This window comes from Spermophilus citellus (genome assembly GCF_964194105.1).
Source record: "Spermophilus citellus genome assembly, chromosome: 1".
In the NCBI taxonomy this organism is placed as follows: domain Eukaryota; kingdom Metazoa; phylum Chordata; class Mammalia; order Rodentia; family Sciuridae; genus Spermophilus; species Spermophilus citellus.
Window position 1 is genome coordinate 71,917,449 of NC_138182.1, and position 22,913 is coordinate 71,940,361.

The window sequence follows — 22,913 nt, forward strand, 5'->3', positions numbered from 1 at the left end:
CTTTTTCTTTTCCAAGGAATTCAAATCCTTTTGCTGTTATTTATGTCCAAAGAAGACATATTTTAAGGAGAGAAATTGGATAATAGGAAGGTGGGTGAATGGGGAGAGGCTGATTGATGAGTATCAGGTTAGAATTAGGCATAAGAAGTTCTAGGGTGCTATTGCACAGTAGGGTGACTATAGATAACAATAGTATACTGTCCATTTAAAAAGGCTGGAAGAAATAACCTTGAATATTGTTACCTTAAAGAAATGATGAACATTTGAGGAGATAGTTACATTTAAGCTGATTTATTTATTTATTTTTATTTTTGCTTCTTATTTTAAGTTTTTTATTGGTTCATTATAATTGTACATAGTGGTGGGATTTGCTGTTACATATTTGTACATGCACGTAATATACCAATATAATTTGGCCAGTATAATTATCTAATATTTCCTCTTTTAACTGGATTTAAACATTACCTAATGTATACATATATCAAAACATCACATAGTACTACATTAATATAAATAATTTTTATGGTTTTATGTGTCAGTTAAAAATAAATTTAATTCTAAAAAAATTAACAATTTGTTGGGTGTCTTTGTTTTTTGAACTTTTTGTTGGGAATTAAAGTCATGAGAAAGTGTTTTCTGGGTTATCATAATTTTGAATGATTGCCTCTGTTATGTAGAAGATTTCTTGCATTTATATAAATAATTGCTTTCAACAGGACTGCAGTAATCTGACTGTGGGACTCAGGGGTTAATGTTTCATGCAGAAGAACTGAATATCCTCCCAAAGAATAGGGAATTATGTGATCTTTCAAGTGATGTTCATTTTCCCCAGTGCTGTGACCTCAATTCTTGTTTTTGCATTGTTGGAAAATAACTATCATGATTAAAAGAGTTAACTAACACTTTACCAATAGTTTTAGCTGGGATTCCCTCATTTCATCTTCTACATTATGAAGTAGGTACCTATTATAGAGATGAAGTAATTGAGTTCAGAGAGAGTAAATTACTGCTCATCCAAAGTTATACCTGGCAATGACAATTCCAGGATGAAATGAGATCTTTAGATGCCACCGCCCAGCCCCTTTTAGAGCAGGGATCAGGTTAGAGCTGTAAGATTCATTCCCTTGTCTATACAAATTCGGCTCTTGTGGGGTTCACTTTTGGTCATTTGAGCCAACAGGCACTCTCCAACTCTTTTACTAAAAAAGGACTGCCTTCCACTGTGAAGGCAGGGAACTAAATGCTTGTTTGCCCATCCTGTCTTACAGCTAAGGGTAGCCAAATGACAACTCTGGTCAATGAGATGTGAGCTGCAGTCTGCTGAGGGCAGTGCGGGAGTTTCTAGGCAAGTTCTTGCTTTCTAATGGAAGGCACACAGGCACCAATATGGCCCATTGCTCTGCCATGGGCCGTGGATATGGTCTAGCAGTCGTCTAGTGAAGGGGTGGAGGGAAGCAGAGGATGGCAAAGATGCTGGAGCCAACCTTTGCTGAGTTCTGAATCAGTGCTGTCCTTGCCCCTCCTGCTTCTTGTTAAGTAAGAATAGAAAAACTTTTGCTAGTTTATGCCACCATTGGCTGAGTATCCTCTATTTCTGTTTGGATCCCAAGGTCTCTGGGTCTTACAATAGTGGCTTTGGGCTTCGGTCCTCAGTGACATTCCAGTTCTGGCCTCCTTCCCACAGGTGTGCAGCTTTATTCAAGGGAGATGGGCAGTAGTTACAGCTGTTTTCTGCCTTCCTCACTGTCTCATGCAGTGGTCTGGCTGGAGTCTCATCCATGTAGGTGACATTTTGATTCTTGTTATTCTGTGGGCTTTGGCTGTAGGTTACCTGCTTCTTTTCAGGACTGTGAATCTCAAAGATAATTATTTTGAGTAAAACATTATCACCAGGTGTTATGGTTTGGTTATGAGATGTTCGCCCAAATTTCAAATGGAAGAATTCTTAGATGTGAAATGATTAGGTTATGAGATAATAAAATTGTTGTGTAAATCTGATACGGATTAAGGGGGCCGTAACTGTAGGCAGGTAAGGTGTTGCTGGAGGAGGTGGGTCACTGGGAGCATGTCCCTGGTGAGGGGAATTCTCTCCCTCTCTGCTTCCTGGCTGCCATGTCCTGAGCTACTTTCCCCTGCCATGCCCCTCTGCCATGATGTTCTGCCTCACTAGGGCCCAGAGCTATGGGATCAGTTGACAGTGCACTGAACCTCTGAAATCATGAGCCAAAATAAACGTTTCTTCCTCTAATTTGTTCTTGTTGGGCATTTTGTTCAGAGCACTGAAAAAGCTGACTAAAACTCCAGATAGTTCTGTCTCATTTCTGTTTGTTCATAGTATGTTTTTAACTATAGGTTGAGCAGTGCTAATTTGAAAATCCAACACCCAAAGTGCTCCAAAATTTGCAATTTTTTGAGCATCAATATGATGCTACAAGTGGAAAATTCCACACCTGATCTCATATGATGGGTTACAGTTAAAATTCAGGTGCACTACAAATATTATATAAATTACCTTCTGGCTATGTGTATAAAGTATTGTATATAAAGTATAAATATTTCACTTTTAGACTTGGGTCCTATCCCCAGGATAGTTCATTATGTTTAGGCAAATATTTCAAAATATTTTTTAAAAAACCCAAATCCCAAACACTCTGGTTATTAGAATTTAGATTAAGGGATATTAAACCTATAAAGCCTTTTTGTCTTATCAGAAATAATTTTTATGTATTTGGGTTAATGGGCAGAGTGAGTGGATTTAATGCATTATTTCAGTATTGTTTTCAAGGAATTATTGAATAATCAGACATTAGAGATCAGAGCACCATGCTGATTTATATTTATAATGAAGAAATTCTTTTAGTCCAGCATTGTAGGTAAGTGAATTATGTGGCAAATTTTGCAAATTTATAAAGTAATTTATGTTTTGTAATTTTATGTAAAATTTCTTTCTAGACTTACCTTTGAAAAGAAAACTAACATATCAGTGCATACAGAAGTGGTGAGACACAGTTTTGTTTGGTGGCTGCTACTGTTGGAAGGTCAGATTAGTTACATAATTCTGTATGGCTGTGTTATCGCATACTATTTAAATTGTTCATGTAATTTTATGTGTTGATTGACATATCCATTAATACCACATTATGAGACTTTAATATGTGCTTATCTAAAATATTTTTGCAATTTTGCTCCCTGCTTTTTTTTAAAGTGTACCGGAGATGAAGAAGTCTGATAAAATATTACTGAAAGTTATTAATTCCAGAATATTACATTCACTCTAATTTAGTCACCTGATTTCTATCATCAGGTATTCTACCAGTCCCATCTCTTCCAAAAGATGGAAGAAAAAAGGATATGTTCTAATATTTGAATTCTTTCTTTATGTTGATTTAATTTTCCACGTTCCTTTATGACAGGGCTATAACACCCTGAAATGTCATCTGATTGATTGTATTGCCAGAATAAGCTCACAGAATCAGACTTATGCATGTATCATTTGTCTACTACTACCTCCAAAAAGATATTTCTAGAAGTGATACAGTATAGTACTGCATAAAACAACTTAGATGCTTTGCATTCTCTGGTATCTCATCTTTCTGGTATTTAAATGTAAGTTTTATGCTGTGTCTACTACTATAGCTGGTAGTAAGAGCTGGGTGAAAGGTCCAGTGTTTACATTAGGAGTGTTTTTTTTCTCAGCGAGATCTGCTGTTTCTTAACAGTAATTCTGTTATTTTCTAATTTCTCTATAGCAGCTGTATAGCCTCTGCAGGCAGGAGATACCAAAATATCCACTCACATTTAGAAATACAGAAGGAAAAGGAAGGCTGTACTCTTCAAATAGTATAATTTATCAATAACCTATCATCAAAATGATTGTGTTTACTACACAGTTTTTGGTCTAACAGAAGAAAAAATAGAACATATTACAAAAATCATTTGACTTTTTTGTATTTTATTTTTGACTCTCCTCTTTATGAATTTGTTGGAGGTGAATAAAGAAAATTTTGATTCACTTTTATTTTTTGGGGGCGGGGAGGTACTAGAGATTGAACTCATGGGCACTCAACCACTGAGCCATATCCCCAGTCCTATTTTGTATTTTATTTAGCGATAGGATCTCCCTGAGTTGCTTAGCACCTCACAGTGGCTGACGCTGGCTTTGAACTTGCGATCCTCCTGCCTCAGTTTCTGAGCCACTGGGATTACAGGCTTGCACCACTGTACCCAGCTTGATTTACTTTTAAAGTCACACAATTATTTAATAATGATGTTGCACCCGATTATGGATAATTCTATGAGATCTTTTTTTATTTTTTAATTTTTTAATTTTTTATTTTTTTTATTGATTATTTAAAACATTACATAGCTCATGATATATCATCTTTCATACATTTGACTCAAATTGGGTTTTGAACTCCCATTTTTACCCCAAATACAGATTGCAGAATCACATCTGTTACATATTCACATTTTTACATAATGGCATATTAGTGACTGTTGTATTCTGCTACCTTTCCTATCCCCTACTATTCTATGAGATCTTAATCTGTAATTAGAATAACTAATGCAGAACATACTACTATGGAACTAATTTCTCTAAGATAATTTGAATGCCCTGAAATTGCATTGATTAAAGCTTAAATGGTGTGTGGTAAAAATTTTCATTTCTAAGATCTTTAGTTAATTATGGCCTAAATTACTGAGGTCATCACATTCAGATCCAAAGCACATGAAAATAAAATCTTTATAGGATATAATATCAGAGATGAGTTCCACAACCTAATAGCCAAGTTTTTTATTTTTTTAAATAAAGAGAAGAGCATGAATGTATGGACATATATGCTTTTTAAAAATTTCTTCCATTAATACTGAATACTTAATCATTATTTATTTTTCATAAAGAACAAATTATTTAAATCTTTCATCATTTTCTTACCACTCTGGAGCGTATTTCTTTGGCATATAATGGTAATAAAAATTCTGATTCTCCTTCCAGGCGAAGTCCATCATTTGTTACATGCAAATGACCCATTCCTACCTGTTAAAAAATGAGATAAATAGAATTTTTTATTACTGTCTTTTTCATATTTCGATATTGACATATATCTCCATATATTTACACATATATCTCCATATATTTCCTTCCACATTGTTGATTATTTCTTGTAATTTCCTCATTTAAAACTCTACTTGCTTTTATTCAATATTCAAGTTTTTGAAAATCTTGTGTAAAGCTGCCGCGCACTGCGGCACATGCCTGTAATCCCAGTGGTTCTGGAGGTTGCCACAAGAGGATCACGAGTTCAAAGCCAGCCTCAGCAACTTAGTGAGGTGCTAAGCAACTCAGTGAGACCTTGTCTCTAAATAAAATACAAAATAGGGCTGAGGATGTGGCTCAGTGGTTGAGTGCCCCTGAGTTCAATCCCCAGCACCCTGCCCCCCCAAAAAAAATCTTGTATAAATTCAAGGACTATTTAGAAGATACCTATAAGACTTGAAGAATCATTTTACAATAAACATCCAAGACCTCACAACCATATATAAGAAAGAAACTTTACCATTAATATTTCTTTTTAGTTTTAAATAAAGACAATAAAATAGATTCTTGTGAGGCATAAAGTTCTATGAGTTTTAATACATCTATAAATTTGTGAAACCACAAGGATACAGAATAATTTCATCACATACCCAAAACACCATAAATACCTTTATAAGGCTTCAAGTGTGTCACTATGTTCACTACGTAGTAAATATTTATTGGAGAAAAGCAAGAACAATTCAGGAGGGTGGAGAGCTCTGTTCAAGGAACCTTTGATTGTTATGAAGGATTACCAAGCAGATGTCAAAATTCTGGAGGTCACCAGTGGCCACCATGCTATCAAATCTTGTGGGCATCTTTAGCTTCTTTTCTTTGCAGTCTTAACTGGGACTATTTCTCCCTGAAAAACTATCTTCCTCTAGTTTTCATGACTTCCTCCACCCCCCAGAATTGCATTCTCAGTTTCCTCCTCTTGTCCTTCTGTATCTATCTTTGACAGCTCAGTCCTGTCTTTTCCTGTGTTGACTCTGTAACTCCACTTCTAACCATCTCAGTGGCGAAAATAGGGAAATCAGGCCAAGTGTTCATCCACAGATAAATGGATAAGCAAAATGTGGCTTGAACACACAATGGGATATTATTCAGACTTAAAAAGGGAAAGAAATTCTGACACATGCTACAACATGAATGAACCTTGAGGACATTGTGGTAAGTCACAAAAAGTCAAATATTGCATGATCCTTCTCAGATGAGGGACTTGGAGACAGAAAATGGAATGGTAGTTGTCAGGGCCTAAGAGAAGGGAAAAGGAGGAGTAATTGTAGAATGTGTGTACAGTTTCAGTTTTACAGGATAAAAAATGCTCTGGAGGTGGATGTTGGTAACAATTGTACAACCTGGATGTGGTTTTGGCCTTTCAATACCTAAAATGTTGAAGCTCCAGGCGGTTTTCTGTAGAGACAACTTGCTCTTGTGGGAAGCAGTCCAGGCTGGTTGGAATAAAGACTCTTCGATTTAAACAAAACTGGGACTTGGTGTATTTTCTGAGTGACCTGCTGCACAACAATATCAGAAAACATCCTGAATGGCAGTCCCATACATTCTATTTGGATGCCGTAGTGATATAGTCTGCTACATACTGAGCAGTGATGCACTGTCTCAAAGCAGTACTCCAAGGTTACCATCATCAGTGCCGTGCCGTCACACGTATCACCATAACCATCAGTTACTGCTACTCAAGAATTGCAAACAGATATCCACATTTATCAGAATGTGCTTCTCAATATATTTCCAAACAGTGTAGTGGCACTCGGACCAGATGATTTCAGCAGAATCTATTTTGAGATTAAAGCATAAGCAATCATGATCAGCTGAAGAAGTCTATGTTGAATCTATTGGTCCCTATTGTTTTATGCACCTAACAACTGAGAACTATATTAAAACATAATTAATGTCCTTGCCACCAATCACCTGGACATTATATAGAAAGAAAAGTCAATATTAGATGATAAATACCTTTCAGCAAATTTTGGGAAGCAACAACTATGAGAATGTACATATTTTATAGATCAATTTGTTTAGGTGCATTGGCAAATAGATGAGAGAATTTGTGAGGAAATGTTATGGTCCATTAAGTATACTCCTAACAAAATAATAAATTAATGATATTTGGATTGTAATCCTGGGTCCATCAGTCTGTTGGAAAAATGCTAGAGAAATTTTAACCTGTCAATCCAGTATTAAATTTGTGTCATTCTTTCTTGATCTTTGCTAACTTAATAATCACACATACACCTGACAAAGTCATCTTTAATTTCTACCTATGTTTTAGAATTATAAAATATTTACTAGGTACATAATTGTGTGCAAGTCACTGTAATATGGCTGGGGATTCAAATCAGTACGATGCTCTGCCAGGAGCTGTGGCACATGCCTGTAATCCCAGTGGCTCAGGAGGCTGAGGCAGGAGGATCTTGAGTCCAAAGCCAGCCTCAGCAACTTGGTGAGGCCCTATGAAACTCAAGGAGACCCTGTCTCTAAATAAAATACAAAAAGGGCTGGAATGTGGCTCAGTGGCAGCGCCCCTGGGTTCAATCCCTGGTACCAAAAGAAAAAAAAGTACAACGATCTATTGGTTCCTTAGTTTCTCTGCTATAAATAGACTACTAGTATAGGAAACTTCAAGAATTTACAGTGGGGTTTTGTTAAAGAGTGTTGGAGAATTGGAGAATGTGTTTCAGAGGATGCAGGACCTGCACTGAGCCCAGCTAGAAGGGGAAGTCTTTAGAGATTTAATAGAATGTCAACGACAAACTTTGTCATGGAGGGACTATGCTGAGGAAACATGTTCAAGATTCTAATAGCTTTTGTTACGAGGAAAAGATAATTATCTTATTCAATGTTTCTAATTTTTAAGTGCTGTCATCTTTGAAATTCTATTTAACATTTTGTGCTGAAATTGGTCTGAGTTCCACATTTGAAAGTTGTATATAATTTCTTCCTCTTTCCCTTCCCTTCTTCTTAGTACTAGGGATTGAATTCAGGGGTATTCTACTACTGAGATACATACTCAGACCTTTTTATTTTTTATTTTGAGATAGAGTCTCACTAAGTTGTCCAGGCTGGTCTTGAACTTGCAATCTTCTTGCCTCAGTTTCCCTCAGCTGGGATAGGCACGTGTGTGCCATTGCACCTGGTTGTAGTTCAACTATTATGGTATGGCAATGGTGACTACTGAAAAAGTAGGTCTTATTTTAGTTATTTCTTGAGTTCCATCTCATTATATTAACATCTCACATATCATCTGAGATCCATATTTTACAAATGGGGTAGTGTTTTTTGTCTGAGTATGACTACTTTTTTTTTGCACTGGGAAGTTTAATAGGGATGGCAGGTACTTTAATGTCATATTGGAAATAGAACAAATAATAATTTTGGCCAATGGACTTTATAATTTTATGCCAAGCATTAACTGAGAATTTAATTAGTATAAATACAATTTTTTTTGTATTCATGGGAATTGGTTCCAGGACCATCCACAGATACCAAAATCCCTAGGGGCTTAAGCTTTTTATATAAAATGTCATGATATTTGCATAGAACCTATGTACCTCCCTTACATACTTTAAATCATCTTTGACTTAAAATAGAGATGAATTACTAATTCGATGCAAGTATTATGCAAATAATTGTTACATTGTTTAGAGAACAAAGACAAGAAAAAATGTCTGTATAGGTTCAATATAGATGCAACTTTTATTCTGAAAATTTCTATTCACAGTTGGTTGAGTCCATGGCTGCAGAACCTGCAGATAAAAAGGGCTGACTGTGATCATATATGTTTTTGGTTTTGTCTGAATATGTGTGCCATCAAAGATTCATGCCTTCAACATAATCCTAATTAAAACTTTTACAGTATCTTAAAGTAAGTTTTGTTTTATCAAATAAAATTGAAGTCAATGAGATTTGGTTGGTCTATAATTTCAAGACATTATTTTCATTAACATTTGTGAGAGAAAACAATTATGTTAATAGAAGACATTAACAGTTTTATATTACTGTTGGGAAAGGAAAGAAAGCGAGTAAATTCACATTTGAAGCCCATTACTTTTGTTATAGTAATGCTCCACATGACAGGGATGTGAATCACAGTTCCAGTTCAAGCTGATGAATATCACCACTTGCAAGAGCCTGTGGCTTATGAGACAATGCATGCTTCTGCCTTCTTTATTTGTTATAATATGGCTAAATCACTCATATTAAATTATAATAAGAGGAAAAATTGAAGGCATAGTCCTAGGATAAAAATTAAAACTATACTGCTATTTGTATCTTTAGACACCAGTAATAATAGGATTTGTATCACTGATACCAGTGACAATGAAATTCCTCTGAACTTGAAATAGCTCTAGGTTTATCTTTCTCCTCCAAACTCAGTCTTAGAAAGAAAATGCCATTAAGCTAATACACTTTCCTGCTGTGAAAGTGACTTCTGCTTCAATACCACTGTTAGAAGAACATATAAATCAAAAATTTCAATTTGGTTTTTAGACTGGAAAGCACTGATAGAATATAATACCTTTTAGAAGGGTATAATTAATTTGAGAAGACTTCCACGGTACTGGTTAAAAAATGCCACAGTGTCATATTTTTCTATAATCAGGGTTTCCACTAGTCTGAAAAGCATGGGAAAGAAAGGTCAGGAGTGTAAGCCAACAGGTCATACCAAGGAACATCTGAGGATGATGAGGGCTGGGCACGGGCAAAGGTAGGGTCACAGGAGAAGCAAAGGGAACAGGCTGCTTCTCCGCACCAGGCACATCCTCACCAACCCCTGGCAAAATGTTGTTCCATGAAGACATCACACAAGTTGATAGATACAGTGAAGAAGAATGGCTTCTTTAGTCTCTGTGCCAGATTCTGTCAATGCCTTCCATTCTTATATGTTGCTTTCCATAAGTAGCAACTGTGTTATTTTGTGTTTCTTTCACAACCGATTTCATTAGAGACCTCTCTCCAAATGAGGATCCACTGCCCTTCTTCAGGGGCCATACTAGAGCCAGCCTCTGAGAGTAGAGCAAAATCACCATCTGGCTGAGTGAGACTACTACTTACATATGACGGCAAGTAGGAACAGAGGCACCAAAATGTGGTGCCAGTTCTTGTGAAGAAGAGAAGCAAAGGTTTCTTAACGTGTAACAAAATCACTAAAATTATGGTATAATTTTTTATGTAAGATTTTATTACAAAATAAAATCACTATTCGAGCAGCCTATTGAATAGTCTAATAAGTACTTTAGTAGGAGTAATCTTGGTTTTGGTTCAATTTGATCTCTTAAGTCCAATAAGTGAGCAATGATTGACATAAAAAAATAGAATTTCAATAGCATAGGTGTCATTTTTTTCTTTCATGAAGGAATCTTATAAAATATAATCCTATTCAATGTATTTGCTAGTATGACCACTACGGAGATATGAAAAATGAAATTGCACCTTTGAGAAAATTCAGTGTCTTGATTGTGTGATCTCATTCAGGAATATCCCTTCAATTTCCATTTACCCAGTGAAGGCCCAGAATGCCTCTAATACATATCATATCCACACTGTCAGCATAAAACATTATGAATGAGACAATAGAGAAAAGAATGAAATCTGGTACTCCATGCAAATCAAGTTGTTTTTCAGATGACCCTAAGGTAGCACTTTCCTAAGATAGTGTACCTAACCTGCATCCCAGACTTCCCTAAGACCCACATATACTTGGGTCCAACCAAGGTTTCCATAAGGTTAAAACACATTAATATTTTAGATTAAGCTAAAATATTGTTAGCTTTTTGTTGCTTCCCAGCAACTTAGAATATCAATATCCAACAATACATTGAAACTTAAATATTTTTTTCTATTAGTAAATTGCCAAGAATAGGGTCATCTGATAAGTTTTTAGAAATTTTCTGGGTTTTTTTTCTTTTTGTTAGTGTACATCAGAAGAGAAATTAAACACTTCTTTGGGTAATGTGGTACCATTGCATTTGTTTTATATTGCCCTGTAACAAATCAGCACAAATTTAGCAGCTTTAAACAATGCACAGATCTTATTACAACTTTCCTGGGTCAGGAAGAGCTTAGCTGGGGCCTCTATTCAGAGTCTCATGTGACTTCAATCAATTAATTGCCAGCCAGGCCACATATTCAGTTCTGGAGCTTGGGGTTGTTTTCCCAGCATGTGTGACTGTTAGAATTTAGTCTCTTGCAGAGTAGGGCTGAGATCTCTTGTCTTTCTGGCAGTCAGTAGGGGTCACTCTCAACTTTTAATGGCCATCACAGCCTGTTGTCATGAAGTGACACAGACCCTCTCAACACAGGACAGCCGCCTCTTTAAGACCAGCAGGAAAATTATGCCCCTTACAAAAGAGCATTGTCCCCCTTTTAAGGTCTGATGGGTCAGACCTACCCAGAATAATCTCCCTTTTGATGAATGAAAAACTTAGTGATTCAGAACCTTAGTTACATCTGCAAAATTCCTCACCATGTAATTGGAATCTCACTGAAGAAGTGGCAACCCTTTATCTATTATTGGCTGGAAGCAAACCCAGGTCCTGCCCACACTCAAGGCACAGGGCTTCAGAGTACTCAACTCCATGGGACAAGGATCTTGGGACTTAGAATTCTGCCTATCACAGACATAAGCCAAGTAGAGTTTAAAAAATAAAGATTAAAAAAAAATTAACACTCTAAAGGCATTTTTGTTATCATGATTGCCATCAAATCTTTTTATAATACAGTCATTATCGTGAAGTTAGTATGCAATAGTATATTTGTACTTACCCAAAGCAGAAAATGTTTTATAAGATTATGAGTTTTCTTCTCAAAAAGTGAGATAATGCAACTTGCCTAAAATCCATGAGTAAAGTATATTGGACATAAAATTATCAGTTTTTACATCAGGAAGGACTTGAGAAACATTTGTTATAAATCAAGTATTTTAGAAAGGAAGAAAATTAAGCCCATTGAGTTAAACAATGTCCCTTCAAGTTTTCATATGGAGTTTGTATAATTTTGTTTTCAGATTTTTAGAGTTTATAAGATGTGAATGGAGATTTTAGAAAATATCACTACAAAGGTGATATTTTGATGGCTCTTCCTGAGGACCGTGCCTTTAAGAAAGCCTGTAGTCACTGCTCTGTTGCATTCTTTTCTGATTGAGATTTTAAAATCCTTTTCAAATGATTATATAATCACAGGGCTAAAGTAAAAGTCATTAAGATGCCATCTAACTCCATTTTCCCCAGCTTCCTATGAGTGATCACTGACTGCTTAATGACAAAACATTTATCTAAGGAAATATCTGCAGAGGCTGTCTAATAAGGCTTTTACTCACTTGCCAAATGAAAGATTCTTAATGGGATAGTCCTTAATGGAAGGTTTCTAACGGCTGGTTTCCAAAATGAATTAATATCAAATCCTTGTTAAGGATTAATTCACTTGGGGTTTTTGATCTCCTAAAAAAGGGCATTGCTACCTATTACCAGAGTAAATGAAAACAAACAAAAATTGCCAACAAAATGTTTCATAATCCTACAATTATAATATTTAGTAATATTCAGTATTATAATTCTGCTTTCATTATTTATCCCCCCTTTCCCCAAAGTACTACCAAAATTTAATTTTCGGGTTTAATACAGTTAGCTTAGAATCATTAATCATACTTTGCTAAACTTATACCCAGTAAGTGCACTGAACTATTATGTGTGTAAGAAAATATTAATAACTAAAGTTTTTGTGAAGTATTTGTCATTTAAAGATATCATTTAAATTTAACATACTTAGAGATATGACTTATATACATTATCCTATGGCCATGAGCACTGTAAGTAAATTAATATACATATTAGCTTTATGGAAATGAAATATAACAAGGAAAAATATAATAAGCCACTTTGTTGCACTGATTTCCATTTAGTGTCCTCTTTCCTAATTGATATAATGAAATATTCTAGAAACTTTATGCTCAGCATCAGTTGTAACAACTTCCTAAATAGTTTTTAATTCTAGGAATAGAAATAAATTTTTAGATACCGGTGTTTAGGGTCCTTTGTAATCCCAGGTGGGTAGATTATAAAACCTGGCTCAATCTCATTTGAATTTAATCATTTCTTGTCAACATTGTCCTTATGTCTCCTGTTCTTTCATCTCTTTGAAATCTCAGTGTTCTTTGGTGTTATTGATACCGCTGTTGACCGGTGACGAGTCCTTGCTTCCCCAATGTTGAAGAATAACACCAAAGAAGCACGCCGAGGCAAGGTCAGAGTAGAAAGTAGAAGTTTATTAAAGGACAGCAGAAAAGACTTCTCCCGGAGGAAGAAGGGGACCCAAGAGGTGGAATCCGCGGAAGTGCGGTTGTTTCCCCTTCTTATAGTTTTGGTGATGGAATGTAGGTGGGAGGGGTTGGGACACAGGTGGGCCAAAGAAGTAATCTGGGCAGGAAGGACTTCATTATCATTTCTTTGGGATGGACTTTGGCCTAGGGCCTTTTCGGGACTTCATTAGCATTCCATTGTCCTGTGTTTTCCCTGAGTCATTCTCAGCTTGGCCTCCATTTTAGATTTCACTCGGTATTAGACCCGATTTACCTAACTACACTGACTACCTAACTTTAAATCTGGCTTCATTATTATGTTTTCATTTTCTCAATTTCTCTTTGTCTTGGTGTTGTTGAATGTCTTATTGATAGTTAGCTTTATTGCTTTCTACTGTGAAATATTGAAGGATGATGAGGTGAATAACATATTATTGATATATTGTTGGGGATCAAAATAGAGAAAGCCATGCTAAATTTTGCTCATAAAATTCCGGTTTTCCTTATGCTTTCACTAATGACTATGTGGGTGGTAAGCTATTACCCTGAGGTTAGGTAGAGAACTCTATCTAGTTGGTCCATGTTCAAAATTTTACAGCTCTCAGCAAATGCTCAATGCCTTACATAATGTTACCATTTGATAGTTGAGCTCTCCAAAAGGTTCGTTTAAAGTCATGATACTTCCTTGGCATGTCTACATTCAAGAAGGGACCTTGGTTTATATATGAATAAAATAAAAAGAAAAATGATTTCCACTCTTTTGGATAAATACCCAGAAGTGAGTTTTAAAGAAAACTTCATACTGTTTTCCCTAATGGAAGCACCATTTTGCATTCCCGCCAACAGTGTGCCAGCGTTGCAAGTTCTCCACCACATCCTCATCTCCACATCCTTATCACGAATTGCTATCTTTGTTTTTGTTTTTTGAATAATAATCATCCTGACAGGTGTGAGGTGAACTCTCATTGTTTTCTATTTGCATTTCCCTGAAGATTAGTGGTGTTGAGCATCCTTTCAAATGCTTATTGGCCATTTGCAGGTCTTTCTTGGATAATTATCTATTCAGGTTTTCAGTGGTTTTAGGTTGCAGGAATTCCTTATATATTTTGGAAATTAACCCCTTATTAGATATATGGTTTGCAAATATTTTCTCCCATTCTATAAGTTGTCTTTCACTCTACTATTTTCTTTACTGTGCAGAAGCTTTTAAGTTTGATGTAGTCCCATTTGTCTATTTTTGCTTTTGTTTCCTTTGTTTTGGGGCCATATGCAGTTTCTTAATCATTGCTAAGACCATTATCATTAAGCTTTTCCTCAAATGTTTTTTTCCTAAGAATTAGGCAGTTTCAGGCCTCGAGTTTAAGTCTTTAATTAAGTTTGTGTTGATTTCTGTATGTGGTAAAAGAGAAGGATTCAATTTCATTCCTTGACATGTGTTAATGCAGGAATATTCAAAGGTAAAATGATTGGATTGTGAGAGCTGCAACCCAATCAGTCCATCCTAGTTTGAATGGACTCACTGTGTGGTAACTGTAGGCAGGTGAAACATGGCTGAAGGAGGGGAGTCACTGAACGCATGTCCTAGAAGAGTTGTTCTTCCTGTGGCCCTTTGGCCCTTTCCTCCCTCCCATCCTCTCTCCTCTTCTACACCCTCTCCTCCCCCTGTCCTGACCCCTCCATGAGCTAAGCAACTTTCCTCCACTGAACACTTCTTCCATAATGTGCTCCCTTACTTTGGACCCAGAGAAATGGAGTCAGTTGAGAATAGACTAAATATCAGAAGTCATGAGCCAAAATAAACTTGCCCTCCTCTAAGTTGTTCTTATTGGGTATTTTGGTCACAATGAGGGAAAATCCGATGAACACAGCATGTGAATTTCAATTTTCCCTACACCATTTGCTGAAGAGGCTATATTTTCTCCAACATATACATTATACACACTTGGCACCCTTGTCAAAAGTCAGTTGACCACATATGAATAGAATTATTACTGGAATATGAATTTTGTTCCACTGGTCTATGTGTGTGTCTTTATGCCAATACCACAATTCTTTAGTCACTATAACTTTTTAATATATTTTGGAATCAGGACCTGGGAGGTCTCCAACTTTGCTCTTTCTCAAGGCTTATTTGGCTGTTTGGGGTCTTTTGTAGTTCCACAAGAATTTTTGGATTTGTTTTCCTTTTTCTTTTCTTTTTTAAAATTTATTTCTTTCATACATGACAATAGTGGAATGCATTACATTCATGATTATCCATTCATAGCACAATGTTTCATAACTCTGTATATAGAGTATGTTCATGGCAAATTATACCACTATACATGAGCTCTCTTATTGTTTTTTTGCAAAGATGGTGGAAGGAGATGGTCATCATTATACAAAATACATGTATGAAGATGTGAATTTGGTGTCCACATACCTTATATATAAACAGAGATATGATAAATTGTGGTATAAAGGTGTATTAAGAATTGGATTTTGTTTTCTACTTCTGAAGAGAATGCAATTAGTAGTTTAATATGCCCTGAATGTATAGATAACTTTGTATTGTATGGAAAATTTAAGAGTGCTAAGTCTTCCAATCAATGAACATGAGGCGCTCTCTCACTTACTGTATCTTTTTTTTTTTTTTATGGTTAATAATGTGTATTTTAAAATTGCTAAGAGTTATTTTAAATGTTTTCATCACAAAAGTAAGCATTTGAGATGATGGATATGTTAATCATTCCACATTGCATACATATATTAAAAAAATCACATTATACCTTGCAATATATACAATTATATTTTAACAAGTTACAAAAAACTTGGAAATTCAAAAGTAGGTAATAAGACATGCCCTGCCCCCATCCTACAATCTAAAGAAAATACCTGAAACATGTAGATTTTTATTGCATGTAATTTTTATTGCATAATTATTATTTTCTTGACTTATCGTGTTTGTGTATTGTTCTTCCCTCACCTTAGGTGGTGAGAAAGTTACTGTATGACTTTAAAATATTTAATGGCCTGAATTCTGTTCTAAGTACAAAAAAGAAAAAAATACCCTTAACCAGTTCCTATTTTAACATTTGCCATCGCAGCCTCTATCATAAGCCGTACTGCGCTGAGGATGTGTTTCAACTCCTTGCGTTCTCAGCTTATTTCCCCAGCTCAGTCCTCTAGGTGGGTTGAAGATATGAACCCTTGTGAAGCTTTTCACACACACTATGAAAGCTGCCTTCTGGAATCTCTGTACCAAGTTTCTGTTCGTCCAGCAGCTGGCCTCTGCTGCCTGCGTCCTTGCTCCTCACGCCAGGTAATAAGGAAATCGTTGTCAATCTAGAAGTCTTGGTTGTTCTGTGGTGAACTGATCAGGAGATCTCCGTCTCGGAGTCTGACAGACCTGGGGTCCTGTCCGGGTTCCGACAACTCCCCTGGGGTAGTTGTGAGGATTAAATTCAGTGATAAAAACGCTTTACACGCCCGCGTGAGCCTCAGGTGGCGCTGACGCCGAGCGCCTTGCACAGGCGCAGAGGGGAAGGTCTGAGGCGGTGGTGCTAGGGGTGAAGGCGGAGCCATACCTTGGGCCAGAGACTTAAAGGGCAAAGAAAGGGCGCCGGGCACTCACCTGGGGCCTGTCCCACTTCCTTTGGTTCTGAATCCCAAGCCCTTGGAAGCGTTTGCCAGCGGAAGGAAAGGACATCCCACCCTCCACGACCCCCACCCTGCGTCAGCCCTGCTGTGGGCCTCGCGGTGCGACTATGCCCCTTTAAGAGCGCCGGGAGTGGGTAGGCCCGAGGTCGCGGCGTGCGCTCAGCCTGCGCCGCATCCCCTCGCGGAGCTGCTCAGCCATGGCGCTGCGGGTCGGCCTGACCCTGGCGCTGGGCGCGGGGCTGGGTGCGGCCGCAGAGCACTGGAGGCGGCGGCGGGCAGACGCGCAGGCGACGCCGGGGCTGCTGGGGCGGCTGCCCGTGCTGCCCGTGGCGGCGGCGGCCGAGCTGCCTGCCGTGCCCGCTCTGCCTGGGGGACCAGCGGGCCGCGGGCCCGGCGAGCTGGCCAAGTACGGGCTGCCCGGCGTGGCGCAGCTCAAGAGCCGAGAGTCGTACGTGCTGTGCGCACCCGCGGCGCGCTCTGGGTGGTCGAGCAGCTGCGGCCCGAGCGACTCCGCGGCGACGGCGACCGCCGCTCTTGCGACTTCCGCGAGGATGACTCGGTGCATGCATATCATCGCGCTACCAATGCCGACTACCGCGGCAGCGGCTTCGACCGCGGCCACCTGGCTGCTGCCGCCAACCATCGATGGAGCCAGAAGGCCATGGACGACACCTTCTACCTGAGCAACGTCGCGCCCCAGGTAGCGCTCACGCCCTAGACCGGGCTGCGGAACGTGTCTTGCCTCCCTGAGCCTGAGGCTGTTTTCACTTACTGTATCTTTAATTCCTTTCATCTGTGCTTTGTAGTTTTTAGCACACAAGTCTTTTACCTCCTTAATTAAAATTTTTCTCTGAGATATTTTATTGTTTTTGGTGCCACTTGAAAATTTGATTGCTTTCTTAATTTCATTATCAGGTACTTTGCTGTTTATCTGAAAGAATAGAAATCAGGATCTGGAAGAGATATCTATACTCTCCTATCAATTAAAACCCAAGTCATGATAGAGAAGATGCGGAGACAAACTAAATGTCCACGGAGGATGAATGGATAAATAAAATGCATACAATGAAAGATGCATAAGAGGAAATATTATTTGACATTAAAAAATAGAAAAGTCTGCAATATGATGCGACATGGATAAAACTTGAGGATCTCATGCTAAATGAAATAAACCAAGTACAGAAGGACAAATACTGTATGATTACACTTCTACTAGGTCTCTAAAATAGTCAAACTTATAGATTCTAAGAGTGGAATTGAATGGTGGTTAAAAAGGCCTAGGGAAGTGGGGGAAGTGGGGCATTACTAATAAATGGGCATAAAGTTTTACTAAAGCAAAACGAATAAATTCTAGAGATACACTACTGTACAAAGTTATTATTTATGCAATTGTACTGTACACTTAAAAACTAGACAATAAAGTAGATCTCCTGTTGTTTTCTTACAAACAATAAAATGACATTTAAAATAAATACATAAAAGAAGATAAAATGTGGTGTATTAGTATTTTTCAAGTCAGTAAAAAGTTAAAGCATAAGTTAATATGCAATTTGCAGTCTCGGATGTATATAATATTCACAAAAGCAAGGAATCAAGCTTGTAAACATATGAAAATTACATTGTTGATATCATTCCACTTTGAGAATAATGACTCAAAGTCTATTCAATAATTTTAGGTTAAGGCCTGGCACTTTCCATAGACCAGGGCTTTTGCATATCTTGCCTTATGATCCCATAAATATTAGTGATAGTTTTTCTTATTTTGCTAAAGGGCAGCAGTAGGGAACCCTGGATACTCACTGTCAGTGTGCATACGCACTAGAAAAGGCAGAAATGGCAGTTGATGTCTGCAGCAAGCTGTTCTGCATTGGTAAATGGACTTTGCAGCTGGCACAGTTTAATTTCACCTGAGTTTATAATGCCTAAAAGTTGTTTTAAGTGCTATGATATATGATAAAAGCATTAACTAAATGTCACTTTACATTTATGCAGTTTACAAGTTAATCCACACATATTTCTAAAATAAGGAACATCTTCATTCATTCAAGGTAAAGTCTGGTCTCACCTAGACCTTGCTGGGCTGTGAGATGGTTTCCTTCAGGTCCTTCTAGAATCTGCTTCCTAGCAAACCATCTCTCAACTCTGCATAGCTGATGGGATTTTAGCAGGTTGATGAAGGGCCATCTCTTCCCTGTTTATAATTTGAAGACTTCAACCTTGAGTTTATTCCCACAAATTAAAATTTTAAAATCCTAAATGTAAATGATAAAGTCATATATGATGTTCAAAAACATGCATGCTGCATGCTGTGCTGCTTCATGAAACAAAGATATCCAATGGAGGTCAACATGATTATGATGCTATAGAAATATTATTTTTATAAATTTTAACCAAGAAATAATAACTTAAATTTGCTACTTAAATATATATATATATTTACATAGAATTTATAATAATAATAATTTAATACATATTATGCATTTATATTATTACATACCGAGTTATTAAATACACACATTTCAAAACATATTTTAATTTGGTTGGTATTCTAACTCTTTGCATGTATGAAAATATAAATATTTATTTGTGTCAACAAAATAAATAATGTGTCTTTGGGATAAAATCTTAGCAGGATAAAAATAATTAAATAAAAGTGAAGGGTACTGTCACTGGAAGGCGTTACAGATCAAAAGGTTACAAATTTTGCTTTTAAAAAGAGTCCCTTCAGATGCATGCAAGGAATATGTTGATTTACCTATGATCTTCTCTGTAGTAGTATTTTTATATAACTGTAAGTATCTTGCAAAATTAAGACAATATACATTAAGTGAGTCATTTTTTTTCCAAAAAGTACACAAAATAGAGGCCAGAGATGTAGTTCAATGGTAAGTATTTGCCTAACATGTGCAAGGCCCTGGGTTAATTTCCCAGCGCCACACACACAAAAAAAAATGTATACAACATATCATCAGGGAATATAAAACTCTGCAGTCGTCTTTAAAACTGAGGATGTTTAAAATAGAATATGAGTTCCTTAGGACTGCAAGTATTTCATTTACTAAATCTCCTGTGACTCAAGTGTAACAAAATGTGAAGATAAATTTATTGCATATCAAAACAGAGTCTTTAAATAATAACAGAGTGGAACTGCTACAGTTTGAATATGGTTTAAGTGTGTCCATTCAAGGTTCACAAGTTGGAGAATTGGTCCTCAAGGTGGCAACACTGGAGATGGTGTGGATCTTTAAGAGGTAGGGCCTTGAGGGAGGTCCTCAGGTCAGTGGGGACATGCCCTCATTAGGGAGGAGGTGTTTCTCAAGGGGCACTGGCTATTTCTCCAGAGAAGGTTGTTATGAAAGCCTGAGCTGGGCCCTATCCAGCCTCTCTATTTCCTGTCTGGCTTCCTATTGGTTGTGATTTCTTCTTCCTTTATGCATCCCTACCATCCACAGTGAGTTCATCACTAGAGCTGAAGTGCCTTGCCCTTGGACTTCCCAAAACTGTGAGTTGAATAGACCTCTTTTATTTATAAAGTTAGCCTGCCTAAGGTATTTCATTATAGTAATGTAAAATACACAAATACAGGCATCTTAATTATAAATATTTATGAATTAATGAAATGGGAAACCATTAATGTATATAATTTAAAAAGTGATGAATTTAATAATCATGATCATCTTGACTCAATCAACCACAAATTCAAGATTCCAGTTTTCCCACCAAATAGAAATAATGACAGTATCCTTAACAAATTTTTGTAATGAAAAAAAATCATGGTAGAAACAAACAAAATGAACACATGATAGTTCACAATGAGGTAAAGAAGGGAGAAAAATATAAATATTACACACACATTTTGCTAGTGAAAATTCTGGGGCAGACAGGAAAGAAACAAATAGTACATTAGAGGAAACTTCTATCAATACAGTCTAGATGCACGGGATGTAGTGAACACAAGCACCTACTAGCCAGAAAAATAATAATACTTACTGGAGAAAACCACATCACTCTAAGAATCCAAATCGTAAGAGCAAGATTCACAACAAGGATGATGAGTAAGAGAAGAACGAATAAGTAGAGGCAACGCTTTCTCCAGCCATAAATGCCAATTTTGTAGACACACTGGTTCTCCGGCCTCTCTATGGGGGTGCCTTCTGTGGCAGTTGTGTACTGTTCGCGCACCATCTGCCATGGGAGGTGTGCAGGAGGAGAGACAGAGGAAGCAGGGAGGGGGAGGGGGAGAGAGAGAACTTATTTGTCAATACTGGTTTACTACCAGTGGAGGAAAAAAGTTTTTAACCACAGTAATAAATTTCCAGAATTAATAGTTTTTGAAAAGGGAATGAAATATTACTTTGAAATGCATCACATGTTTTAACCACAGGGAGATAGATATTTAATCTATTATTTAAAATATTTTAGATATGACAAATTCATTTGAAATCCAGTGACCATATTTTCAGGTTTTAATCAATAAACACAATACACATATACAGCTTTAAAAATTCTGCAGGGTTAAACTTGGAATTGAAGCATCAACCTGCAATAATCAAGTTATCAAGTTCTTGAAATATTCAGTGGGAAAAAAATCAAACTGGTATCTATCTATGTGTGTGTGTGTGTGTGTGTGTGTGTGTGTGTGTGTGTTTTCCAGTTACTCAATTTTATGTCAAATAATTAAATTATATCTTCCTTCAGTTAATTACAGAATTAAAAGGCTCTTTTCAAGATGTCTACCATACCAACCTTTGCCTATAATAAAGTTCTCAAATATTTACCCACTTTAAGACAGATAAGAATACATTTTATATACAAATGTTTACAAATACTCATTGTTTACACAAATTAGAGTAAGTTTTAGCCACCATTTCAGCTCTATGAAGAGATTTTTTAAAATCATTTTTTCCCTTTACACAAAGAATAAAAGAAACTGCTTTTTTTCCATAAAGGGAAAATCAGAAATTATGAAGATTTTGTAAATGTGACCTGAGGACCCACTGACCTGAGGACCTCCCTCAAGGCCCTACCTCTTAAAGATCCACACCATCTCCAGTGTTGCCACCTTGAGGACCAATTCTCCAAATGTGGTGAAGTGATGAATCAGAATATAAAATACCTTTGTCTGGGATGTTTTTATGCAGAGTTTACATGTTTATTTTTAGGGATGATTTGGATGTGTCCTTATTGAAAAACAAGTCATGGTCTAAAATAATTCTTTAAATCTCTTTCCAATTTAACAATAGGCATTTTCTCATGTTGTAACTGACTATATAGAATTGTTTCCACTAGTATCCTCAAGTTCACAGGACTGACCTTGATGATGATTTCATAAAGGCCTTACTTAGGCATTTCTTTGATTTCCTTGAGTCTTCTCTACATTAGACAGTGCAACACTTAGTTACCCACGCCCAGGTCCCTGATGCTAATTCTCTTTTCCCTTCAGCCACACCTTGGCATGTCCTATCAACTGCCCCTTGGTGAACTCTAATCTGTGTTGCTGCAAACTCCACTTCATTCTTTCCCCCAGAGTCTGTTTTGCAGTGATGCAGACCAGGCACCCCACCTCCCACTCCATAACTGTAATAATTAAGCTTCTCTCTTGGCCAACAAGATCTTTATGAAGAGCATCAATAGGCTTTCACAGGAGTTCTGCAGAGAGCGCAATGTGGTTTGAAGCTTCCTCTTACTTGTAAATGCCAGGTGTGTAGACATAAGGTGTGATAGACTCTGTCTAAAGAGAGCTCACTGTACAAGTTATGTCTCTGTTTTCCATGTAAAAACGTGTGAGGCCTCTGCCTCGCCTAAAACTATGGGACAAAGAGTAACTGTTGAGTACCCACCCATAGTCATGTAACCACCCCACTGAGTATAAATCTAAAA

The 22,913-nt window shown here is 37.1% G+C and overlaps 2 protein-coding genes across 4 annotated transcripts in view; one reads left to right on the top strand and one right to left on the bottom strand.

Annotated features, from left to right (window-relative positions):
- The window catches only part of SGCG (sarcoglycan gamma), an 89,615-nt gene that overhangs the window by 39,124 nt on the left and 27,578 nt on the right, over positions 1-22,913 (bottom strand). For 2 of the 3 annotated variants that reach the window (XM_081310117.1, XM_081310115.1), the window contains exons 2-3: positions 21,024-21,218; positions 4,937-5,038 (exon numbers count right to left, since the gene is read on the bottom strand). In XM_081310117.1, the coding sequence (XP_081166243.1) occupies positions 4,937-5,038; positions 21,024-21,218 (297 nt within the window). Of the gene's footprint in view, positions 1-4,936; positions 5,039-21,023; positions 21,222-22,913 lie in introns of all 3 variants that reach the window. The other variant, XM_081310116.1, reaches the window with a different exon arrangement.
- LOC308652095 (uncharacterized protein) lies at positions 16,927-17,751 on the top strand (the record flags this gene model as incomplete). Its single annotated transcript, XM_081299796.1, has 1 exon — positions 16,927-17,751. A coding segment is annotated over one exon (825 nt), but the record flags the coding sequence as incomplete, so codon positions are not given.